General features: G+C 38.4%; 1 protein-coding gene across 12 annotated transcripts in view; it reads right to left on the bottom strand.

The window, feature by feature from the left end:
* Positions 1-24,675, bottom strand: part of Lmo7 (LIM domain 7) — a 197,565-nt gene extending 172,890 nt beyond the window's left edge. For 3 of the 12 annotated variants that reach the window (XM_047552087.1, XM_047552089.1, XM_047552088.1), the window contains exon 1: positions 24,375-24,660. In XM_047552087.1, coding sequence (XP_047408043.1) covers positions 24,375-24,443 — 69 coding nt within the window. In that variant the 5' untranslated portion in view covers positions 24,444-24,660. Of the gene's footprint in view, positions 1-24,374 lie in introns of all 12 variants that reach the window. The other 9 variants (XM_047552078.1, XM_047552079.1, XM_047552081.1 and 6 more) reach the window with 6 other exon arrangements.
* Positions 24,676-24,982: the final 307 nt, after the last annotated feature.

Raw genomic sequence — 24,982 nt, 5'->3', positions numbered from 1 at the left:
GATATCAACAAGCAGCACAGAAACAATGAAATGGGATTCCATTTACTGCATGCATACCAAAAAACAAGTAAATTAAACCAAAATTGGTTCTTTGAAATGATTAATAAGGGACTGGGCCAAATCTTTATCATGTCAGCTTAGGACCAGACTTCCTTAACATGACTCCTAAAGCACAGGAAGTAAAATTAAGAATTAATAAATGGGACGGATTCAAACTAAAAAGCTTCTTCTCAGTAAAGGAAACAATCAAACACATGACGAGAGAGCCTACAGAATGGGAGAAAATCTTTACCATACGCCCCTCAGATACAGCATTAATCTCTAGGATATATAAAGAATTCAAAAAACTTACACCAAAAAAACAAATAATCCAATGTTCATCATCTATTGCAATTAGAGAAATGCAAATCAAAACTAAGATTTCATCTCACTCCAGTCAGAATGGCAATTATCAAGAATATAAGCAACAACAAATGTGGCAAGGATGTGGGGGAAAAGGTACATTCATACATTGCTGGTGGAACTGCAAATTAGTGTAACCACTATGGAAAGCAGTATGGAGATTCCTTAGAAAACTTGGAATGGAACCACCATTTCACCCAGCTATCCCACTCCTGAGTTTATACCCAAAGGACTTAAAATCAGTATACTACAGGGATACAGCCACATCAATGTTTATAGCAGTTCTATTCACAATAGCTAAATTATGGAACCATCCTAGATGCCCTTCAACAGATGAATGGATAAAGAAATCATGGTACACATACAGAACGGTATATTACTCAGCCTTAAAAAAAGAATGAAATTATGGCATTTGCAGGTAAATGGATGGAACTAGAGAATATCATGCTAAGTGAAATAAGCCAATACCAAAAAACCAAAGGCCAGATGTTTCGTCTGATAAGCGGATGCTGATCCCTAGCGGGGTCCCGGGGGAGGAAAGAATAAAGGAATTTTGAATTGTGCAGAGGGGAGTGAGGAGTGGGGTGGGGTGGTGGTGATGGAAAGGACAACAGAATGAGATGGACATTATTAACCTATATACATGTATGATTACACTACTGATGTGACTCAGCATCATGTACCTATAGCCAGAGGAATGAGAAGTTATGCTCCATTTGTGCACAATGTGTCAAAATGCATACTACTGTCATGTATAACCAATTAAAACAAATTTAAAAATTTTTTTTAAATAATAATAAGGGGCTGGGGTTGTGGCTCAGTGGTAGAGCGCTTGCCTAGCACATGTGAGGCACTAGATTCGATCCTCAGCACCACATAAAAATAAATAAACAAAATAAAGGTATTACATCCATCTACAATTAAAAATATTTTTTAAAGAAATGATTAATAAAATAAACACAACTCTAGATAAGAATTTGGTGGAATTTAAAAATAAACATAAAAGGGCTGAGATTGTGGCTCAGTAGTCAAGTGCTTGCCTAGCATGTGTGAGGCACTGTGTTTGATTCTCAGCACTGCATATAAATAAATGAATACAATAAAGATCCAATGATAACTAAAAAAATATTAAAAATAAATAAATAAACATAAAAGATAAACTACAATGAAACATACAAAATACAGAGTAAAACGGGGCAACAAACAAGTATCAAATATAATGTCACCTAAGGTGTTTATTTTTTAATCTCCCCAAAAATAATACAAGGAAGTCCTCAGCACTAGGGACTTTTTTCTCTACTTGTTCTCTGCTATGTCCCTTGCAACTACATTGTCTCAAATATGAAGTACCTAATAAGCATTTTTAAATGAATACACAAAAAGGTTTATTTTTATAAGAACACACTAAACTAGTAACTAAAATTTGAGAATCTAAGTAGAATGGACATATTTCCAGAATCTCATGAAATGCCAAAATAAAGGCAATTAGAAAAACTTTTAATCAGCACTACTCTAAAATATGTTCCAGACTAAAGTTTTTACACATGACAGAATAAGAGAGGAAGCAACACAATTCATTTTATGAGGCTAAAAAAAAATCTTGATTCCAAATCTAAATAATACCGAAAAAGAAAAATACAGGGATAATTCATTTAGGAATATAAGTCAGAAAAAATTTTCAGGAAAATATCAAGTAACAAAGACTTACAGCATATTTTTAAAAGGCATAATGACAAAGGGTATATTACAAGAAAGGAAGGGTACCTTGATATTAAAATATCTGTCTATATAGTTCAACACAGTGGATTAGAGAACTCACACAATTCTAATAAAAGGTCAAAAATTAATGTGATGTAGTTCAACATCTAATTGTGATATTCCTAAAACCAAAAATAGGAAAAAGTGCCATAACCATAAACTGACTTTTTAAATGGCATATACCAAAAACCACAGCACATAATAGAATAATAGGAAACAGAAACCCATTCCTATTACAATGGGAGCAAGTCAAAGAAGTTACATAATACTGGAGATCCTTACCAATGTAATAACATAAGAAAATATATATATATAAATATATACATGAGAGAGAATAGAAGGAAAGAGATAAAACTGTGATTATTTGGAAATAATTTGGTCAACAGAAAAAGCAATCAACTCTTAAAACTAATAAGAGGGTTGAGTTCCTAAACAGAAGATAAACTTCTCAATAAAATTTTTCTAACCAAGTAGAAGATGTAATTTAATAACATTCAGAGCAACAGCAAAAACCATGAAGCTCCTAGATAAACAAGAACTTTTGCCAGAAATTTTTAAGACATTAAATATTTTCAAAGACTTAAAAAATAAAGAACTAGATCCTGTAAAGATGGATAAAACATTGTAAAGATGTCAAGTCCCCCAAAATTCATCTAGAACACCAAGCCATTTGAATCAAATGCTAGTAGGATAATTTGAAGAACTTCACAAACTAATTTTAATGTTTACATGGAAAAATACAAATTTATAGGCAGCTAAATCAATTTTTAAAAAAACTAAAGAAGAGATTCATGCTACCTGATATTTAACATACCTCAGAGACAACAGAAAGTGACACTGTTGCAGCAATAGACAGAGTACTCAAAAATACACACTTGCATTATATATGACTTTGACATATACCTAAGGAAGCACCAAAGAGGAAAAGTATAGCTCATTCAGCATATGGTGCAGAAAAAAATAGAAGGGGAAGAAAAAGCATTAGTATAAGCTGACTACTACCTCATACCACACACACACACATAAAGTCCAAATCAACTACCCAAATGTAAATGTAAAAGTGTAAAGATATCATACGGACAAACAGAAGAATATCTTCATGGTTTAAAGAACCACAAAATTTGTAACTATGAAAAAAATGAATGAATGTGACATCAAAGTAAAGAATTTTTTATCAAGAAAGGAGAGTTCAGAATAAAAATTATAGGCAGGTGAAGGTCTTCATCCAAATACAACAAGAAATGATGCCTAAAACATATAAAGCACATCTCCATATCAATAAGAAACCCAGAAACCAATGGAAAAGGGATATGAGAAAGGTATTCATCAAAGGGGGAAACACAAAAGGTAAATGAAGAGATGTTGGAACTTTACCTTTAATGGAGAAATGCCTATTAAAACGACATGAGAGAGTGCTTGAGGGATGCTGTGCCACTAGTAAGGGGAATCTGACTCACTGTGTAGGTTGGAATTCTTTCTCTTTCTACCCAACAGGAATCTGGATCATAAAATCTGAGAGTTCTTGTTTGATTCAAAGACTAAAGTATGGAAATACCAGAACTACGCGATAGGTGTGCCTTTGCTGGACCATTAAACAGATCACTGGTATCACCAAAATACACAAGTACTCACACACTACACACACACACACACACACACACACACACACACAGACACGGTATTTTATACCCATGGGATTTTTAAAAATTATCAAATCAGATAATATCAGTGAAGGTAAGTACATAAACTTGCTAGGGCTGTTGTAACAAATAATTACAATTGAGTGACTTGGAAATTTACTGTTTCATAGTTCTAAAGTCTAGAAGTCTAAAATTTATGTCAGCAGGGCCATGTTCCTTCTGAAACCTGCAGGTGAAGGATCTTTCCTTGCCTCCCCCAACTTTCTGATGGTTTGCTGGCAATCTTTGATATTCCTTTGCTTGTAGATGAATCATCCCAATTCCTCACCTTCACAAGACCATCTTACTGGTGTGTGCCTATCTTTGTACCCAACTTTGTCCTTTTTATAAGAAGACCAATCATATTAGGTTAATGTCCACTCTAATTACTTCATTATAACTTGATTACCACTCAAAAGGATCTATTTCCAAATAGGTCACATTCTGAAATACTGGAGGTTAAAACTTTCACACACCTTTTTGGGGGAGCACTGAGTAGTGCAATATTAAACAGTGATGCATGGCTCAATCTTGGACTGTTGATTCAACAAGGGAAAGGGAAAAGGAAAGGAGGATCCTAAAGTCTAATCCTCTTCACAGGGTGGAGTCCTCACAGAGGCTGCCAATGTGCCAGTCCTCAACTAAGCTTTTTCAAAGCCAATAGGATTAATGTGAACTTTTCAAGAGTCACATATTTTACATCCAAATGAAATTTATTGGCTAGATTTTTCTCTTCACTAATTCTAACTATAACCCTTCTATCGTCCACTGACCACAGGCTAAACATGGTATCTCAAAAACCATAACTATAAAAACTCTCTAGTAATGAAAAATATACATACATGTATTCCAAAGTCATAATGTAATTTTATAAGCCAGGTTTTAAAATGTAAAAATATTTCTATATACTTGAAAATGTTGATGTTAAAAAAAAAATTTTTAAACCTATTTCAAAGGTAAATGTGAGCAATCTGAATTGCTAAATAGATGGTCAAAAAACATGATAACATGAAACTGTATACCAATAAAACTGTATACCAATATACTGTATGAAACTGTATACCAATAAAAGGCCTAAAGCATCTTTAAGTATAATGGGAAGTGACAGCATATTAAATGTGGCCATTCTTCCTCTCCCAACTCCAAATTCAAGTGAGGCACCTCCCCTGGGCCCATGGTTCTGGGTACAGTATTTGACTTAACAAAGCAGGACTGTCACCCTTCAGCAAGAGGGAACTAGGAGGAGGAGGGGAAGGGCCCAGGATAAGACTCAGACCACAGTGGTTTCCACAGCTAGAACTTGATCCCTAGGGGAAGGGCATGTTTCCATGATCTCCAGGGTGAGAGAAGAAGGGAATGTTTCCCTTCCTCACAAAGTTGAAGAGCACAAAGACACTCAGGAGCAGAGAAGTTTCCTTCTGTTGTCTCATGATGGAACGAGGACTTACCTGCAGATTCACTGCCTGCCACATGGATAGAAACCACCAAAGCTTCCAGCACAAAAGGTAGCCCAAGAGCTGGACCTGAGTTGCAGTGATGAAACAAAGAAAATAACCACATATTTGAGAGGGCCCAGCAGTCAAAGAAAGAATAAGAAATGTCTTCTCAATTCCTATTGAATCAGATACCAGAGGACAATGATAAAACTTGGGCAAAAAACAAGCACTTCAAGAAATACAAGCTGGTATCAAAAGAAAAAATTCTTTTAAAACCATATCTTATCTGCATACAGATGGATACCAAGATTGGCGGTCTCAAGGAAGTATCAGCCGCAGAGCAAAACTACAAAGAGACAGAAATCATGAAAACACTTTGGGAAGAACTGACATAAATACAAACAAAAGAGGATGCAAGAAAATGTGAGATGATAATTGAACAAACATAATAAAAGGTCACCAAGTCAGGTAAAAACGTGACCATTTTCTGATGATAAGAAATATTACAAGAAAACATGTAACAGTGGATAGGCAACATTAATATTGTTAAAATGGCCATACTACAAAGATCAATATACAGATTCAATGCAATCAAGATACCAATGACATTCTATATAAAACTAAAAAAAGGGGTTGGGGTTGTGGCTTAGTGGTAGAGCGCTCGCCTAGCATGCGTGAGGCCCTGGGCTCGATCCTTAGCACCATATACATATAAAATAAATGTATTGTGTCCACCTATAATCAAAAAAGAAATTTTTAAAAATTTATTTTAAAAAAACTAGAAAAAACCCCAGTACCACAAAAAAAAAAAAAAAAAAAAAAAAAACCTAGAAAAAAATATCCTAACATTCATTTGAAAGAATAAAATACCCAGAATATCCAAAGAAATTCTAGGTCAAAAAACCAAAGCTGGAGGTATCATAATACCTGACTTTGAATTACACTACAGAACTATAGTAACAAAAACTGCATGATACTGGCATAAACAGAAACATAGACCAATGGTACACAATAAAAGATACAGAGACAAACCCACACATCTGCAGTCATCTGAATCTTGACAAAGGTGCCAAAAACATACATTGGAGAAAAGACAGCCTTTTTAACAAATGGTGCTAGGAAAACTAGTTATCCATATGTAGAAGAATTAAACTAGACTATTATCTCTCACCCTACACAAAAAATCAACTCAAAGTGGATCAAAGATCTAGGATGTAGCCTAGAAACTATGCAACTCCTAGAACAAAATGTGGAATCAATACTCCAGCTTCTAGGCATGGCAACAACTTAATAGGACCCCTAAAACTCAGGAAATGATGCCAAGAATTAATAAATAGGATGGCATCAAATTACAAGGCTTCTGCATAGCAAAGGAAACAATTAGGAATATGAAGAGAGAACCTACAGAATAGGAGAAAATTTGCCAGCTTCTCTTCTGACAGAAGACTAATATCTAGACTATATAAAGAACACAAAAAACTTACCACCAGAAAACCAAATATCCTAATCGATAAGTGGGCAAATGAACTAAATAGATACTTCTCAAAAAAAAAGAAATACAAATGTCCAACAAATACATGAAAAAATGTTCAACATCATTAGCAATTAGGGAAATGCAAATCAAAACAACCTGAGATTTCATCTCATTCTACTCAGAATGGTCACCATAAAGAGTACAAAGAACAATGGAGAGGTTGTGGAGAAAAAGTAACCCTTTTACCCTACTGGTGGGAATGTTAATTAGCACAACCACTATGGAAATCAGTATGGAGGTTCCTCAAAAGACTAGGAATGGAACCCCTTTATGATGCAACCATATCACTCCTCAGTATTTATTCTAAAGTATTAAAGTCATCATACTATAGTATTACATGCATACCCATGTTTATTTCTGGTTTTCAGCAACATTACTTCTTTCTCAAACCTTTCCAGCCATCAGGGAGATGCCATCCAACCTGGCCACCTTCTGTGCCTTGAATTCCTCATGGGCTCTCTTATCTCTTCCTACACAATGGAAAAAGTGCCCTTCTTTAAACTCACTTCACATTAATCATACAAGTTATGATTCTTTTTCTGCTAGATTCCTGATATAGATTCCTGCTGGAAACCTGATATAGATCCCAAATTTCTTTTATTTTTTTAATGAGGTAATGCTTTAAAACAATTTTAAGTGGGAGGGGTGGGGGGAAGGGAAAAAATAATAGAATGAATCAAACAACATTACCCTGTGTAAATTTATGATTACACAAATGGTATGCCTTGACTCCATGTACAGAGAAACAACATGTATCCCATTTGTTTACAATAAATTAATTAATTAGTTAATTAATTAATTTTAAAAAATTTTTAACACAATGACTTTTTTGTCTTCATACTAGGGATTGAACCCACAGGTGTTCTATCACTGAACTACAGCCAAGCCCTTTTTATTTTTCACTTTGTCAGAGGGTCTAACTAAATTGCCCAGGCTGCCCTCAAACTTCCTCCTGCCTCGGCCTCTCCCAAATTGCTGGATTATAGGCATGCACCACCACTCCTGGCAGTGACATGTATTTAACTTACATGAAATTTCAACTCACACGACTTCTGTTAAACACAATGAACTACCTACACAATTCTCTTCACTGCCTCCCCAAACCCCACCAAATAACAGCACAGGCATTTAAGGCATTAACCCACAAGGACAACGAAGAGACTCAGAAAAGAGAGAACAGTTGAAGAAACTGCAATAGAAAGTTTTGGGGTTTTTTTTCCGTACCAGGGATTGAACCTGGGATGCTTAACCACTATGCCACATCTCCAGCCCTTCTTATAGTTTCTTTAGAGACAGGGTCTCTCTGAGTTGCTAAGTGCCTTGCTAATCTTCTAAGGCTGAGTTTGAACTCTCAATCCTCCTGCCCCAGTCTCTTGAGTTGATGGGATTACAGGCATGCACCACACCACATCGGGTTTGGAAAAAACTTTTCTAAGATGCCAAGTAGATGGACAAGTTGCCCTGACTGAACAGAATAAAGGAAGATTAAACCTCAAGACCTACAAAGGGATACTACAGAAGCAAAAGTGAAAGTTCTCCCAGGAAAGTCTCAGAGTCCAGAGGCAACGGGTTCCAGGCAGGGGAGGAGTAATGAGGAATGCGGCTGGATCTACAGATCTTGGTAGAGAATCCAGAAAGCAGCTGGACAAAGATCACTAAACGTTGAAAAGAAAATTTCAACTTCAAATTTTGAGTCAAAAGCCAAAAGTGGTGGGGGAAGGACAGTTAAAGCAGGAAGAAGGGGAAAAACAAAGAAAATTATAAAATTTTCAGAGAGCTAAGACAATAATTGCAATCATAATACAGCAAAATACCATGAAAAAGAGAAAATCAGAAAATGAGCATGATAGACACTAATCACTAACCCAACATTGTCAATCCCTTCTTCCTTGGTAATGAAGCTCTGCACTGTTGGAAGCAGTGGTGTACCCAGCTAAAAAGATTTTCCAGACTCGCTTTGGATAAAGAGGTAACCAAGGAGAAGTAAGGAGAAATAATACCTGGGTGGGCTTCTAAGAAAGTTCTTTATATCACTCGCCTTTAAAGCCTGGACTAGCCCCAACCAAGAATGCTTGACACTGCTAAATCCTACCGAATGCCAAATGCTGAGGCACTGGCCACATCCTAAGCTTGTGTTTCAAAATGACTCAACCAAAGTGTTACAGTCTCACCAAGTATTTTAACACAGCGCCGGCCATCACAAGTACAGAGAAGGTTGCCATAACTAAACTGAATAATGAAACCTGAATTTTAAAAGACTTGGCAATAATCAAGGAGCCAGAAACTCATCTGGAATTTATTAGGCCAAGTAGATTCATTTCCTTACACAAAAAGGATTACTGTAAATTGTAGTGTGGCTGTCAACCACATTCTTTTACCAGAACTAAGGCCAAATTTCAAAAGTATCAGCTACTTGGCAAGTTATACCTTTCAGGTCTTACAAGCATTTTCCAATTCTAAAAATGTTTGCAAATTGGCTTTAAAAAGAGGCAGTTGTATAAACTTTATCCTTTGAATAAAACATCTAAAAATGCTTCCTTTCTTCATGGACTATAAACACTTCTCTTTTCTAAAATAGCTCATTAGGTTCATTTTTAGTAAGACATTGTAAAATGTTCTTCTTGGAAAGATCTTACAGATACCTCTTTCAAACTGAATACAGCAGAAAAGCTAAACTAATAAGATGACTCAAAAACATAGACCAAAAAACATGAAAAGTAATTTAAAGGGAAAAAAAGACGCATAAAGAACAAAGACTAGCTAAAACAAAGACATATAAACATCTGTAAAGAAATGTATAAAGACTTAAAAAGCAATTTATTTGAAAAGAGGAAACTTAATACATGGAATCTATATACCCAACTCTCTCATCTGAAACTTCAAATAGATAGCAGTTAAAATTAAGGGAACATGAGTACAAGAACAGATGACAGTGTTTTCAAAGTGCAGTAAACATGGAATTCTTTTCTTACAGTGTAGTGTCTCAGACAAGTCAACTAGTCTTAGGTTTCTTCTTCTAAGTCCACCAGCAGGAAAGAATCAGTAGCAAAGAAGGATCTCTCTAAGGAGAGGAAGATGGCAGAAGTACAATCAAGAGCCAAAATCAACTACTCGTAACACATCTGTTCATTATGCTCTCAAATTCTCATAGATGAAAGGAATTATTATCACAACTTTAGAATATGGAAGGTAGGAGCCAGGTATAGTGGTGCACATCCATAATTCCAGTAATTCAGGAGGCTGAGACAGGAGAATTGCAAGTTCAAGGCCAGTCTTGGCAGCTTAGCAAGACCCTGTCTCAACATAAAAAATAAAAGGGCTGGGGATGTGGCTCAGTGGACCCCTGTGTTCAGTCCCCAGTACTATATACTAATAATATATATACACATATTATATATATATATATATGTATATATACTAATAATATATATACACACTATATATATAATATATATAATATATATACACACATTATATATATATATATTCACACTCACACACATATATAATATATAGTACTTAATGAAAACCTATACTTATAAATCAAAGGTTAGAATAAACAAATTTATCTAAATTCCTTGTGGGACAAACACACACACACACACACACTTGAAAAATAACCATTCTAGGAAAGAAAAAAAAAATCACTGAATAAACTATTTTTATTTTATCCAGATTCAAAATAATAATAATAATAATAATAATAATAATAATAATAATGGCACTTACCATCTATTAGGTGCCTACCTGTATTTCACATGTTTTTTCCCTCCCTTAATCTCATTACCATCTTGCAATTCCCATTTTATGATTGTGGGAACTTAGGCTCAGGGATCCTACCTGTCTTGTCCATGGTCACACATTTTGCTCTGGAATCCATGCCAATCTTGCCCCTATACTATGCTAGAACTCAGAAAAGAAACAAGGACACAACATGCCAAAGGGTATATTTTCAGTTACAAGGCAACAATGTGGATCTATATTTAAAAGTTAGAAAAGTTTCATTTCCTTTCTTTGTTACATTTGATTAATATGACTTTAGGCTTTTTAGAATCACTAAATCAAAACCATTCACATACACTAATTCTAAATTTTGAAAACAAAATATTTTCACCAAATTGTTCTCAGGAAGAGGAGGATATGTTCCCCTGTTTAGGAAAAGAGAATGTCAGAAAAAGATTAAAGGGACTTCCACATAATCTTCAACGTATCAAGGTCACTTCAATAGAACAGTGTACTTCAAATTTAATACCTTATGCAGCAGACCATGAGAATTCTTCTAGATCTGCTACCTATTTAATTCCCTTAACTATGAAGGATTTGTACCTCTAACATATCCAATAAGGTCGGCTGAGGGTAGGGAATGAATTTGTTAACACAAATAAGATTGTTGGAGAGAATGTTGATGTCTTAGATAACTCTTCCTATCTCTTCTTTCATAAAGTGCCTGCCCCTAGACCATGACTCTCCACAAAGATTTTCTGAACTTGGCTTGGTTCTTAGATGCTGTACTTGGTTCCCAAAGCTATACTTTCAATAAGTGAGAGGTTACTCTTTTGCAAAATTTCATGATCTTGTTCCCTTTTGCTTTTCCCTTGATCACTTTTTCTAGCCCTGAACACTGCTGATAATCCTGTTTTCTTCTTATCTTTCATAAGGCCACTGCTTCCCTTAGGATCCCTAACAGATTCCTGGTTTTCTGCCCAGTTTTTGGCCACCAACTCCCCTTCCTTTTCCTGTTCTTTTAACAGAAGGCATTTCCCAAGGCTTAGTCCTTGATCCTCAATACAGTACAGTCTTGTCCCTCCACTGACATTCTGTTCCATGGATTCTGATACCACCTAATGCGGCATTTACGCACACACACACACACACACACACACACACACAGAAAGAGAGAGAGAGAGAGAGAGAGAGAGAGAATTCAAAATCTTTATCTACAATTTGGTCTTGTAATTCTATCTTCAAAGCAGCATCTTCCACACTAAGAAGACTCCCAGCATCATTGTCCTGCCATCAGAACAATCAAACAGATCCCATTCATGCTAGTCCCATTCCTCCCCAGCTCAAATATCTTCATGCATCTGGTCAAGAAGGACCTTCCCTAGCACCTCCCAAATGCTTTTTCCCACCCTCAGACTTCCTGCAGATTTGCATCTAACACATTCACATTCTTCCTATGCTGCTTTGTGACTGTCTCCTCCCTGTCAGGGCAAGACCCAGAAAGAACCAGGACAGCAAATGTCCTCCAATCCCTTCCTCACCACACACACCGTCTCAAAGCCCTGTCTCATCCCAACATTAGGAAATTACTTAATAGCATCTACTGTCAATTTACACTACACACCATATTAAGTCAAAGCACTTTTCTATGCTCTTTTTTTTCAAGACAAGGTCTCACTAAGTTGCTGAGGTTGGCTTTAAACTTGCAATCTCCTCACCTTAGCCTTCCAAGTTGCTGGGATTACAGGTGTGCGCCAACACACCCAGCTTTCTCTATGCTTTTTAATTTAGTTTCAATTATGAAATAAGAAAAATATGCAAGACAATGACAGATACATGGGGCAGCTAATAGCACTGCAGGTTATGCATGGGACTACAGAGCAGGTAGGGTCAAAAGAGGTAGAAGAAACAATAGACAGCAAATGAAGTGGTTGAGAGCTTGACTTTTTATATTGACAGATCTAGGTTCAAATACTGGTTCTACCAGTACCAGCTATGTGGCATTAGGAAGAAACTGAACTTCTCTGAACCTCTCTCTTCTTTTAAAAATAATAATAATAATATCAATTCATGTGTAAGCATGGGGAAATAATGAAAAAGTAAGTTAAGAAAAAGTCAACTAATACAAATTCAGACAAGGAGCATCATCCAGCTTCCTGTTTCCCCTCACTTCTGAGCAAGCGCTATTGAAAGCTTCCATGCTCAGTTATACGTGCTATTCCAGAATGATTCCAAAAAGACAGGTATAAAGCGCAGCACTCTGAACGATAAGGTGGGTCTCTCATGTATGAGTTGGAAAAAATTTTTCCTGTTCTCCAATTTCTCATTATTTCCTCTTATTTCTAAACAGGGTAAAGCTATTTTCTGCTTCTGTCTCAGAGAGTACTGGGTAGGGCCCATGCTCAAAGACCCAACCCATCAGTGAGCTGTGACTTCCTGAAAACTCCTGATGATGCACTGTCCCCAGCAAAAGGTACCCAGCTAAGAGGGCTCACCCTTACCTGGAACTTTCTTGGATGTTTGCCTTAAAATACTTGCTTTCCTGCAGGCATTTTTAGAATTGACTGAACAAAGTCAATAGCTCATGCTTTAAACTTGCTTTATAAAAAACATGCTTAGAACTTGCTCAATCTTGAACTGAATCTGAAGAAAAGTGAAGAGGGAAAAATAACCTAATACAACAAAACCAACTTCTCTTGTTGAGTGAAGCATATTGAGGAAACAAGTCATGTCACAGGGCTAAAAGGATTTCAGGTACACAAAATTCAGATATTTGTTCATTCTTCCATTTATTTATCCTAAGAATACTTATTGAGTGCCTACTAAATGCCTGGCACTCTTCAAGGACTGAAAACAAACTGTCCTTGCAGATAAGGCACCTAGGCTCCAGTGGGATAAACAACCAAATACACACACACACACACACACACACACAATTATATATGCATATCCTGGATATATATATCCTACAAAGGCCAGTAATGCTGGGTGTCATGAATATATGAGTATGGCTTGACCAGGGGGCTTTACAGGTGAAGGGTGGGTGTGAGGACACATCATTTAAGCCGATGCCTTAACAAGTGAGGGAAATGTCTTCATAAGAATTAGTAGCAAAGTCCCTAAAGTAAAACCCATCTTGGTACTTTAGGGATAGCAGAAAGTCAGTATAACAAGGCATGGCCAGCAAGATAAAGAGCAGGGACAGAAATGAGAGAGATGGCAAGGAAGAGGACATGAAGGGCCTACCTACTGCCATTTAATTTTCAGATTAATGTAATGGAAAAACCACTGCCTGGGGAAATGGCATAATTGGACATATAATCTCAAACTTGCCTTTGTAAAGAGGAATCTGGCTGCTGTTTTAAAACTGGGAATCCCCCTGTTGCAAAAACAGTGGTGGATGTGGCAAGAAGTGGTCAGAGTCTAGAGGTAGCTGGAGCTATCACCAGTTGGTTTCTTCACAGACTAGAAGACTGAATGTGTGTTGTGATGTCTTAAATAAGAACAAGAGTAATACTGACTTCAACATTGTGGGCTGAGCAATTGGTGGACGAAAGGCAGAGTCATTTGCTAGGTCGTGGGAGCAGACAGGTGGTGGGAGGGAAGGAACTAAGGGTCTTGTTTTGAACACAGTAAGTGTGATGGGCCTGTCTGGCTTACAGTGGAAAACCTTGGGTAGGTGATCAGACATACAAGTCCATAGTTTACTGACAAGGTCAAGGCTAGGAATATGCATAGTTAAGTCTTCAGCACAGAGAGGAACTATGAAGCTATGGACTTGGTAACATTTGCCAGGGTGAAACTGTGGCTAGAAGAGAGGACACATAGGAAATGAACCCTGGGATACTCTTGCCTTTTCTGATGACAATCTCACAAAGGAAAACGAGAAATATTAAGGGGGAAAAGAGAAGAATGCAAAGGACAACGGAAGGGAATGTTTTGAGAGGGAAGTTATGACCAACTGATATGTCTGATGCTTTTGATAGATTGACAAAATTTTCCTCAGTAAGGTCAATTCCAAATTGATTACTGCCAAAGAGGCAAAGACATGTTTGCTTATTTTTCCTTTCACTGGGTAGAAAGCAACACTTGAAACTCATGAGAAAAACCATTTGCAGAATCAAAGTTTACAGTGAGGTTGGCAATGACCTCACTTCCACTAAGTGTTATGAAACAGTGATACAATGAAATAGTTCAGATAGTTCTTTCCCAGTTCCCACATCTAGATCACATTCCATTCTGGTCAAGAAGGCATAATCTTCTATCACGATCTCAGATTCAATGTTTACAAGTCTAGAACACAAACTAGAAAATATCATCAAAAACATGACATATATCACAAAGCAATTTACAATGAGTCTGTACAACTTTGGGTATGGATGAACTACTGGACTGGAGTCCATTTAAGAACCTGATACTTTCATAAATTGTCTTATACAAAAAAAACAGTTAGGGGCAGGGGTTGTAGCTCAGTGATAGAGCGCTAGACTAGCATGTATGAGGCACTTAGTTTGATCCTCAGCACCACATAAAAATAAAATAAATAAAATAAAGGTATTGTGTCCACCTACAACTAAAAATACATGTATTTTTAAAAAACTAGTTAGATACACTCTATCTACTATTCTAACCCAAAATATAACTCAAGGTCACCATATAAAGTTATTCCTCTTGTGTAATACTTTAAATGGTTTACTGAGCACTAACTAATTCACTTAGATGTACTTGAACATATAAATCAAAATTCTGCAATTGCTCAAGAGTGTCCATCAGCAATTGTGGAACATATAACATTTGATCACCATGTACTTTCCCAACATTAATATCAGAAGACAGACCTGTACTGTTGAACAGGATTTGTAACATTAAACTTTAGAGACTTTTCTGGGCACAGTGATGCACGCCTATAATCCCAGAGACTCAAGAAGCTGAGGCAGAAGGATCACAAGTTTGATGCCAGTATGAGAAACTTAGCGAGACTCTACCTCAAAATAAAAATTAAAAAGCACTGGGGGTGTGGCTCAGTGGTTAAGTACCCCTGGGTTCAATCACCAGCACCAAAAAAAAAAAAAAAAAAAAACTTACAGTTTTAGATGTAAAGAGGGGTGAGAGCCCACTCTCTTCCAGACTAAGAAACCCTTTACCATCACGTACTGGTCAGTGTCATTATCAGGCAGCTGAGGGGTTAAGAGGACAGGCTGTGGAGTCAAATTACCTGAATTTGCCACCACTTGCTACTTCTAGTATTTCCCTGAGCAAATTATTTCCCTTCACCCCTCTTTATCCACATCTGAGGAAAAGCATCCTCAGGCGATACCAGTCCTTCATTATAACACTATGTGGGTATAATGCACTGGCCACGAGTCTTACATGTGATAGAAACTCAAAAATACCAGTTCCTTTAATTGTCAGTTATTTACCTTTTCTGGCAAGACTGTCACTGGTGGGTAACTTACTATTCAAATTAGCTCATTCTGGTATAGGACAGAGTTCTTTATTTGTAGAAGGATCTTCAACATACTGAGTCAAAATCCGTTATTTACCAATTCTGCTCTGTGAACCCAGATAAGATTTTTCCAACTTCTCTCCATGTGACCATCCTCCTCAGGGCTGAGGACAGACATAATGTCTAGCACTGTGACCCATCATCATATATACGTAAGTACGCAGGAACTGGAACCAGTCTTTGAGAATGCCACTGGGGATATTTTATAATCTTTGGAAAGGCAATTTACACAGCTGTTGTGATTTGCTAATGCCCATCTCTTAAGATCAAAGCAGCAGATTGAGTATGTCAAACCTCCATTTCAAAGTTGTATAGATATGACAGTCATTATCCTTATTAAGAGCTTTGAGTACATCAAACGTGTTTTTAAAGAAACACACCCAATAATTACCTTTGTAAACTAAAGAGTGAGCACAGGTATGCATAATTTATCATTTCCTCAGGCTTCAACACACTTTTGATAGTTACATGGCTCATGGAGATCTGCAAACCACTATTAAATAAGCCAACCTTTTGACTAGACACAAAACATGCATTCATTCAATAAGCATCTGAGATCCGTCTGTCAGAAACTATAGGGCAACGGAATAATATCAATAACTCAATTTGTACACGGTGACTAGAAGAACAGTTCACCTACAATGTCTCTTCTTCAAATTTAAAAGGGTTGGGAAAATTTGTAGTTGTTGTTGCCTCTTTGTTATTTTCATAGCTAGCACTCACAAAGCTAGTGCTTTTCTATAGCTCAAATGCTGTCATGTCAAGATGCAGTTTTAAAAGGGAGGAGGTGGAAGAAGCCAGCTAACCAAACAGCAGGCCCTCACTAGCCACAGCACTCTTGACAACCAGAGAAAGAGCTGGAGACCTCCACAGAAGGATGAGAACCAAAGCAGGCTGGATAAACCAGCACACCATCCACCACACACTCAGGGCATTGGTCTCTCAGCCTAAGACAAACTTCCAGGCTTCCTGGGCTTTACAAATGGCTGAAGAAACTGCAAGCTCTGCTTCCTCACAGTGGCCACCTGTGACTTGAGTTAGCCTTCTGTGACTTCACTGAGGGAACAGAGCCCTCCTTGTCTCTGCTTCACCTTCCTTCCTCACTGGAGGAAACCCAGTGAGTCATCTGTTACATAAATGTTTAATATCATTAATGATCTGAGAAAAAAAGAGGAACAAGATGCCTCTTTCATGCCTCTTTCATGAAAATACAAATGAGACTTTCTAATTCTGGTCAGAATGAGAAAAAGTGGGGTGGGTGTTCTCAACTCCTGCTCAAGGTTGCAAATGGGCTCCAAGCTGCCAGAAGGTAACATGTTGATATCGATAAACAAACATAACTCATTCATTCCCTTGGACACAGGGCATCCACGTCTCCAACTAGGACACTTCAATTAAAAGGGATAAATTCTGTGTATTTTCCCTTACTTTATGAGATCCATTTCTAGCTTTCAGGGTATCAATACACTGGAAGGATTCAGAATGACTGGCACTGTGCTGGATCCCTCCCAGTTCCTCAGGAAATACCTTGACATATCTGCTTATATTTCCTGGAGTCAGGTTATTCTAACAACATTGCTGCCCTCGTTCCTATTTGTGTAAATCAGTTCCTTCTCAAGGGGACTTTAGGAACTCACTTGTCTCTTGCCTCCCCTCCCTTTCCTAGGTCCTTTCTTATTTGCCAAATAGAGATGTGTTCTGCTAGAAATCAGAATGGATGGAGACTGATGTACCTTTCTGGAAGAGAATTTTCTTCAATGACAAAAAAAAAAAAAAAAAATTCTATGTCTTGATTGGTGTGCTGGTTCCACGGATAGATACATTTGACAAAACTCTTGCAACCTTACACTTAAAATCTGTGTGCTTCACTGCATGTAAATATCTCCTCAGAATAAACCACTCTGAGCTACTCCTGGAAGCTATGTTGTATACAACTTCAAGATCTCACAACAAGTTAAAAAGCTGCCATGACCTTGGCCACTGGACAAATGTGTTCACCCCACTGCAGCCTTATCTCAAATGCTGCCTTCTCTGACTCACCAGGCAGACTCAGGTGGCCTCCTTAAAGCCACCTCTCCACGCTGAGCAAGTCTCATTAGAGTAATTACCTGGAGGTGTTGTTGGGTTTGTTTCCATCTCTGCTCCTCATAGGATGTGCCTCTATCTGAAGGTCCAGGTAAGGGGCTAAGGATTTGGCAATTGAAAGTACCTGGCACACTACAGACATATAATAGGAATTTTTTTTTTTTTTTTAATGCAAGTCCCTATGAGAGAAATGATCAAGTAGAAGTCAGAGGTACAGTGGTGTGACTGAGGCACTGCACTGGGACAGAAAAGGAAATATTGACGAAACAGGCAAATTCCATACCAGCCCTCTGATGAAGATATGTCTTATAGCCGGACCCAACCAAATAACTGGAACTCACTCGGCATTAGAGACACTCATGCAAGTTCCCACTGAGAAAAGAAATGAGTTCTGGCCCTCAAAATCCTAGTTTTAAATTTTGTTATGGCCTTACGATTACACTTTCACTCAACAAGTATTTGCCAGGCACCATGCCAAATACTCAAGCAAAAGAGACTACTTGTGCCCTAAGCTACTAGTCTCATCTGGAAAAAAAATGGAAAGAATTATCCCACCAAGTGCAAAAAGAGATCTCTGTGAGCAATAGAGGACAGGAAGGAATGGGTGGGGGTGGAGGTTTGAGAGTCCAGAAAAGACTTCACATTCGGTTGCTTTTAGCCCAAGTATGGAAGAATGAAAGGAGTTCTCACAATAAATATGAAATAATGGGGTATCCCATACCCAACAGCCTGGGAGGATGGGCAGGAGGCGGCGCTGCATTCTATGTATGTGCAACACAAGCAACAATTAGGGGGCACTAACTGCTTTGTAGTCAGCATTTTCTTTAACTTCAGAAGCATCACGGGAGGTTGAGAGGAGAACACTGAGGACTACAGAATTTAAGTAGCAGATGTAGAACATGAACAATGATTTCAAAACTGTGTTCTCCATTGCTACATTATCTAGCACCTGCACAAGTATGAGAAAATAATCAAAAATATAGACAGAAGCCAGGCACAAAGGTGCACTCCTATAATCCCAGTGGCTGAGGAGGCTAAGGGGAGGATCACGAGTTCAAAGCCAGCCTCAGCAAAATTGAGGCGCTACGCAACTCAGTGAGACCCTGACTCTACATAAAATACAAAATAGGGTTGGGGATGCGGTTCAGTGATCAAGTGCCCCTGAGTTCAATCCCTGGAACCAAAGGGGGGGGGAAGAAAAAAAAAAACACTACAGATAAATATAAAAGACCAGATTGTAAAGGACCACAATGCTCTACTAAGGACTGAGAACTTTAAAATCTTTTCACCATATAGTCTCCCAGAAGCATCTTTTCACATCAAGATAATTTTGACCAAAAATAAACAACTGACTATCAAAAAAGTCTTTCACCAAAAAAAATTAATTAAAATACTTTTCAGGACTGCCCAGGAAACAAGGACCTAACAAGATCAGGTTTATATTTTGAAAAAAACAATTTTTTTTTGAAGAAGGGTTCCATCATGTAGTGGTTACCAATTCTGGACTACAAAAAAAAAAAAAAAAAAAAAAAATGGTTTTGACAGCAACAACTGGTAGAATTGTTTTCTAACACTATGATTCCTCCACACCTTCATGCTGGGGATGGAACGCATACTTACACATGCTAGGCAAGCATTCTGCCACTGAGCTACACTTTCAGCCCCCATTAGGATTTTATAACAAATTATAACCATTATAGCATCTTCAAGTTTGTTTAATATCTATTGATTGGTTTTTTTGTTGTTTGTTTGTTTGTTTTTTTGGGGGGGTGGTGCTGGAGATTGAACCCAGGGCCTTCTGCATGCTAGGCAAGCAGTCTACCAACTGAGCTATATCCCCAGCACCCCAAGAAGAAAGGCTGTTGATTGTGTTGAAAGAAAAAATTAAAATGAATCTAGTTTTGCAGACATTAACAAGCTTTATTTGTGCAATAGTCTGGACCAAAAATGGGTTCAGAATGTTCTACCCCATCACAGAGGCAGACTACAAATATAGCCAGAGAAAAAGAAGTAACATATAGAAACAGAAGTGAGATGCTGAGAGATCCTGATAGGTTACAGGTGTCTTATCTGAACATGGTTGGAACAGTTGGAAGCTTGTGATTGGCTAAGACTTACTATTTGTTACAAGTATAGGTTAGGATCTGTTAGGTTAAATTGAACTACATATTGAGAAACTTTTAGGCCAAACTTAATTTAACTTAACAATTAAAATTACATATGGTTACAAAAAATACTTCTAGGAATTTAATAACATTTTCAAGTAAACGTTTCTGCCACTCTGTCTACATTTGAAAAGCAATACTACACATTTGTGAGAACTTCATTTAGCCTACAGACAATGAATGCTAATCTGCACTGAGCATTCCTATACCCCTGGCAAACTCTTTCAGACCACAGGCTGGCAACCACCAGTAGAAAGGATGCAGTTTGTGGAGAAAGAGGGAAACCATTTAGAAGGATTCCGGGGGACCCATAAAGTGCAACACTTTAAAACCTAAGAATTCACCCGCTAAATTCCTTAAATTCTTTAGCACCAAAGGCAAACAAAGTAAGTCAAAAGATAGTGATCTGCACATCCTTGAAGGTTAAAAGTTGGGGCAGATGGAGAACCAGACCAATTGGAAATAAACAGAATTAGGACTGATATTGTGGTGCCAGGCTTGAAAAAGAACTCAGCTTGGCATCCCGTAGGCCCTTCACAGGATGACAGTGATACTGAAACAATCAAACCCAGAGATAACAGGAAGGCAGGTGAGCAGGAAGGAGGTAAATTAAGCTGACCTGTTCTGCTCCAGTCATAAAAATGACTACTGTGTTTAAACCTCAACCTAGATAGCAACATTAACTCACAGACTAGAAACTGGTGATCAACCATACCCAGTTTTTAATCTCATCAGTATTTTGTCTGTTTACTATAAGGTTTTTCAATGTCCCAAAACAGAGAGACAAAGGCATCTATTAGGTATAGAAGATTAAAAGGTGCTGCAGATGAGAACTAAAATTAGAAGAGTCCAGGCTGTATTTTCTACCACTTTATCACCCACTCCTTGACCTTGCTAAAATCAAGCTTCCCCTTGGCCTATGTCTTCAAACCATTACATAACTTGGTTTTAAACCAAGGTTTAATCATAAACCAGCCGTGCTACATTATTAATATTCCAAATAGCATTTCCAACCAGATAATAATCCAGTATCATTATGCTGAGTTATCATAAAAGGCAGCATTCCTGCATTTTTCTGGCTGAAAAATTAGCTCCTGAGTAGACATACCAGTTTAGTATATGTGTGTGCATACACATAGGCACACATATGTATACTGTGTGTGTGTGTGTATGCATATGTATGAATATATAAACTTTAGAATCTAAGTACAATTTGAAGTGACTAAAAAAAGAAATTAACAAAATAACAATTAACAGAATAATAACCACCAGTCCTGACCCCTCATGCTTTTTCCCCATCTCCAAGAAATGAATTTTAAGAACTTTAAATCTGATTACAAGAATAACGTACTAGCTCTTTAAGATCACAGATGGAAGGCCAAGTGTAGAGGCTGATGCCTGTAAACTCAGCTACTCAGGACTCTGAAGCAAGAGGATCTCAACTTCAAGGCCAGACAACTTATATTATATAAAATAATGGGGATGTATGTAGCTCAGTGGTAGAATACTTGCCCAGTATGTGAGGCCCTGGGTTCAAGCTCCAGCACTGCAAAAAATAGTAATAGTAAAATAAAATAAAATCACAGTAGAAAAATGGTAATGGCAAGGACATAATGACATGGAATCTGGTCATGATTCAAAGTTTTATAAAGTTACTGGAGTCTCTTGACCTTGGGATATTCAAAACTAATTGAAAATAAAGGTAGTAGATTATATTATATGTAGTACACATAGTTTATATTATATGTGTGCGTACATATACATACACATATATGAATGACTTTTATGCTGTAATATATGCAGAGGAAAGTGACAGGACAAAATGGGGCAAGAGCCTTAGCAAACGGGAGAAAGATTCACACTATAATCTTCCTCACTTTCCTAAATACTTTAAAAAATACTTTGGAATCAACATTTTATCTTCAAATTAGGGGTTCTGAAAATTAATAGGTTGTAGCAATGAGAAAGTTATTCATTCTGCCTTTTTTGGCAAGAACAATATTTTAAAATATGTACTTTGGTTGTAAACACATAGCCAACAAGAGAAAGAAATGTGGACACAAACTGGAAAATAAAATAACCCTCACAGTTGCCTGTCACTTCAAACATCCAAGAATATTCCCAAGGAATATGTGAATATGTAAATTATTCACCATGTACCTTCAACAGTTCTTTTGCTGTGTGGTTCAAGTAGCTTGAGAAAACAATCTCTTAACTTAATTTCACTAATTACACTACAAAGATGTGACAATACCTTTAGGAAGCCTCAGTCTTCTTCTAATAAAGAACCAAAAATACAGAGTTACAAAATCATTACTGATAAATACTTTTATGTATGATAGACAGGCTGGGAATGGAAAGATGAACACATTTCCAAGCTCAATGATTATCCTGAATCGCACTATGCTTTCCAGGGGTTTAATATATACAAATTTCTCATAGAATCCCTACATAATTATGAACAAGCCTGGACAAACAAGGAAGTCTTGGTTTTCTAAAACCTAAGAAAAAGAAGGGTATGAAATGCTCCACATTCACAGATTTCCTAAAGCAAAGGCAAACTACATACAAAAGCCATGTGTGACCAAAAATGTCCCCATATTTCTTCCCTTTGTCCTCCTTCCATCATCAATAAACCGAAAATGGTGAGTTTAATTTATTTTCTAAAATTATGCAGAACGAACACTACTGATGGAAAATTACAGTTGGATGACTTGACTTTTCAGTTTATGAATGAGGGAAGTTATTTCTCTTAACTACATTGTTGGAATTTTTCCACTCTCATTTCAATTCAAAGTACAGTGTTTATTCTTCTGCCAACATCTAGTGCTCTCACCTCACACCTAAGTCACCTTCAGACCAGTTCAGGATTTCAGTACTAAAAGTTACCAAAAGCTAATTTCTTAGACCTATCCGTTGTCTTAGTGGGCAATGCTACTCACGTGGCACATTTCTTTATTTAGTGTCAGAAATGTAACATTTAAAGTTTATTCTTTCCATTTTTTTCTACGTGTGTTTCTTTAAGGAAAATTTTCATTTCAAAATACTATTTAGTCTGGTATCCTTGAATACATTGTTTTTCTCTTGAAATAGTCTTTAAACCAAAATGTAATTTTTAAATACGTTAAATAAACCGGCAGGTGGCATCAATAACGCCAAAATGCCTGCAAGGTTGATATAGGCAGCAACTTTTCTAACAAGCGCTTGTAGCTGATTTACTTTGCTTGAAAGACTTCTTTGACTTCATCTTAAAAGTCAAATTGGGATTGGGAACGTAGCTCTGTGGTAGAGTGCAGATGAGTAAGGCCCTGGGATTCATCCCCAGCATCCCCCCCCAAATCAACTTTTTTATCCAAAAGAATAAGCCAAGAGTCCCGGGGTTCACTTCTACAGAGACACGTGGTCTGGAGATGATCTCCTTTTCAGCAAGAAAGAATGAAATAGAAAATCTTGTCTACTTGTCTAAGAGGCGCAGCTGGAAAAGCAACATCCCTTTGATGAGTGACCTCACTATATCTTAGGACTTCAGAATATCTTCCACGCCGAAAATACGTGCCCAGACTGCGCCCCAGGGCTGGATGCTGCCCAGAGAAAGCATCCCTCCAGGTGAGCCCTTGCGGTCTTTCTCCTCCACCCGCACTTTCTACACACACACACACACACACACACACACACACTGAATACACTAGTTGTTCAGGTATGTGTCACGCATCCCTATTCAAGCACCCCAAAGAAATGTACCAGAGGACCTGGCCCAGCTCTGCGCGACGCGCTGTGGGCTGTGCCTGCAGAGACATCCCCCGCCAGCCAGAGCAGATGTGGGCTGGTCCTCTGGGACGCGCAGTACCCAAACCCGGTGGGCGCGCGCAGGGGAGTTCTGGGGACGTCAGCGAGAGCGCCGGGGTAGGGCAACTAGGCATTAAGAGGTAAGACAGACAGAACTTAAAAAGTTCCTCAAACTGCCACTTCTTCACTCCAGCAAAGTCACTGGAGGAGGCCAAAGCTCAGAACACGGGCTGTCGCCGCGCGACGCTGACCAGGAGATGACCAAGTCATTTGCAAGGAAGAGCAGTAAAAGTCACTCACCTCTACCCATCTCTGAGCCTCGGCGAACGCCACGGAGCAGTCGGCCTCTGCCTCCTCCATCCCTTCCATGGCTACAGCCAAAGAGGGAGAGACTCGGTGGGTGCGTGTAGTGGCTGGGTGCCCTCACGTGTCTCGGCCCAGCGGCTGGGAGGGGACGCGAGCTGGCGTCCCAGCCTCTGCTCCCGCTTCGAAACGCCCGGTTCTTTTCCCCTTTGCTGCGCTCTGTAGTTTTAAGTTTTCGAATCTACAAGAAGAACTTGTAGACGTTGCTTTCTCAAACTCCTGAAATAGACCCAAGTCCAAGGGGACCAGAGCAGGCGCAGGAGTGTGAGGAGCGGACCACTAGCAGCCCAGCCGGGTCTAGCTGAGACTTCAAAAGTCGCAGCGCGGCTGCCGCCCTCCCCGCAGTGGCCCCGCCCCTCCCCGCCCCACCCCACCGCCCACCCCCGGCCCGCCGAGTTGCCGCTTCCGTCCCCCACACCCCAGCCGCTACCACGGGTTCCCGGCCAGGGCCGCCTCTGTGGTCAGACAGTCTGGGCAAGGAGATGCCACCCCCAGCCAAGGGGCCGTGTGCGGGGAGGCCCACCCTCCTCTCCCGAGCGGCGGAT

Source organism: Sciurus carolinensis, chromosome 5 (assembly GCF_902686445.1).
Source record: "Sciurus carolinensis chromosome 5, mSciCar1.2, whole genome shotgun sequence".
NCBI lineage: Eukaryota > Metazoa > Chordata > Mammalia > Rodentia > Sciuridae > Sciurus > Sciurus carolinensis.
Note: the sequence above shows the minus strand (reverse complement) of the source record. Positions and strands in the feature narration are given on the sequence as shown.